The sequence below is a fragment of the Octopus sinensis genome, unplaced genomic scaffold (assembly GCF_006345805.1).
Source record: "Octopus sinensis unplaced genomic scaffold, ASM634580v1 Contig10151, whole genome shotgun sequence".
NCBI lineage: Eukaryota > Metazoa > Mollusca > Cephalopoda > Octopoda > Octopodidae > Octopus > Octopus sinensis.
This window is the reverse complement of record NW_021832011.1, coordinates 25,001-27,500: the sequence shown is the minus strand read 5'-3', so window position 1 is coordinate 27,500 and position 2,500 is coordinate 25,001. Positions and strand designations below refer to the sequence as shown.

At 36.5% G+C, this 2,500-nt stretch overlaps 1 protein-coding gene across 1 annotated transcript in view; it reads left to right on the top strand.

Moving 5' to 3' along the window:
• LOC115228292 (mastermind-like domain-containing protein 1) overlaps positions 1-2,500 on the top strand; it is a 52,259-nt gene that overhangs the window by 47,208 nt on the left and 2,551 nt on the right. The window contains exons 9-10 of the mRNA XM_036498901.1: positions 1,056-1,153; positions 1,981-2,075. Coding sequence (XP_036354794.1) covers positions 1,056-1,153; positions 1,981-2,075 — 193 coding nt within the window. The remainder of the gene's footprint in view (positions 1-1,055; positions 1,154-1,980; positions 2,076-2,500) is intronic.

The window sequence follows — 2,500 nt, the reverse complement described above, 5'->3', positions numbered from 1 at the left end:
AAGGAAGTTAGAGGGAGAGGAAGAGAATGAGTGAGTGGGAGGGAAAAGAGAGGAAGTGAAAGAGTGGGAGAGAGAGAGAAAGAGAGATAGACAGAGAGAATGAGTGAGAGAGAGAGTGAAGGGAAGAGATAGTGAGAGTGGGAGAGAAGGAGAGGGAGAAGAGAGGAAGAAGGAGAGAAAAAGTGAGTGGGAGGGAAAACAGAGGAAGTGAAAGAGTGGGAGAGAGACAGAGAGAGTGAATGAGGGGTAGTGAGAGAGGGGAAGAGAGAGAGAGAATGGGAGAGAAAGAAGAGAGGGAGAAGTATGTGTGTGTGTATATATCTATATGTATGTATATATGTGTGTATATATCTATATGTATATATATATATATTTTCTGTAAATTTCAACTGTGTACACGTATATATGTGTGTATATGAATATGAGTATATATATATATGTGTGTGTGCATGTAGATATACATATATATGTATATAAATATATGTGTATTTGTGTGTATAAATATATATCTATATGTATATATGTGTGTATATATATCTATATGTGTGTGTATATATCTTATATGTATGTATACATGTGTGTGTATATGTCTATATGTATGTATATATGTATGTGTATATATCTATGTATGTATATATGTGTGAGTATATATATGTATATATATATATTTTCTGTAAATTTGAACTATGTATACATATATATGTGTGTGTATATAAATATGAGTATGTATATATGTGTGTGTTGTGTGTGTGTGTGTGTGTGTGGATATACATATATATGTATATAAATATTTGTGTATTTGTATTTATATATGTGTGTGTGTATATCTATATGTATGTATATGTTGTGTATGTATGTGTGTGTATATATATGTCTGTGTGTATACATGCATGTATATATATATATATGAATATGTGTGTGTGTGTGTGTATATATGCATGTATATATATGTGTGTATGGCAATGATTATATATGTTTGTGTGTATACTGATTTCAATTGTTAAAAAATAAAAACCATGCAGATGACCAAATATGGTATTCTTGGATTCTTGCAGCCCTCCAAAAGAAGAAAGCCCACCTCCGGTTCCACCCAGAAGTCCGACGTTATTGAAGAATCTATGGCAATCTACAAAATACGAAACGATACAGGATGGTGTGTGCCTAGCTCTGTATTTCTTTCCATCACAAATTCCCGATAGAGGTCTCTCACGTTGGCTCATACATACATATATATATAGATAAGAGAGTAGGGTGTGATTTGAGGGAGATTTGGCTGCTTTTTCTACCAGGTCTAGCTACCATGTAGAGGTCTCCCTCATTGGCTCATACATACATATATACATAGATAAGAGAGTAGGGTGTGATTTGAGGGAGATTTGTCTGCTTTTTCTACCAGGTCTAGCTACCATGTAGAGGTCTCCCTCATTGGCTCATACATACATGTATACATAGATAAGAGAGTAGCTGTGATTTGAGGGAGATTTGGCTGCTATTTTTAACAGGTCTAGCTACCATGTAGAGGTCTCCCTCATTGGCTCATACATACATATATACATAGATAAGAGAGTAGGGTGTGATTTGAGGGAGATTTGGCTGCTATTTCTACCATGCAGAGATCTCATATATATACATAGATAAGACAATAGGATGTGATTTGAGGGAGACTTGGCTGCTATTTCTACCAGGTAGAGGTTTCCCTTATTGACCTATACATATTCATATATACATAGATAAGACAGAAGGGTGTGATCCCCTATAGAATTTAAAGCCAGCTCTGAATGTTATGATGTTTCCTATAGGAAAACATCTTTGTAAACAGTTCAATCAAAAATAGAAAAATAGGTGATGGATGTATATACATATTTCAGGATTCATTACCCTTTCCTCAGTATCACTAGGCTTAATGGTATAATACAACTGGATTTACTAATTTTATACATGAAACACATGATTATATTTTCTTCCCTTTTTCCATTCTAGACAACCGGAGTATTGGCAGTGTTGAGAGTGTTCCGGGAACGATAGCTCACGTCCAGTCAATGGATGCGGCCTGTGCCGGGCGGACTTCACCACAAGTAGGTATAGTTTTGGCTAATTGATGCCCACCCTATTTGGTGGAGTGACTTGTGACCATTCTCCTGCTGTTCATCGCAATCCATTAGTTCTTTATGACACATCACCAGCACCACAACCATCATCACCACCACTACCACAATTGCCACCACCACCACCACAACTACCACTGCTACCACTGTCTCTCCTACCATCACCAGCACCGCGACCACCATCACTGTAACCATTTGCCATCACCACTGCCATCAATGCCACCAACATCACCTCAACCACCACCACTGCCACCAACTCCCCTAACACCCAACAAATTTTTGAGAGCCCACTCCTAAACTAGACACAATTATTATTATTATTATTATTATTATTATTATTATTATTATTATTATTTGACTTTTGCTTTGCATTTGTACAAGTTGACTCCAAGTCT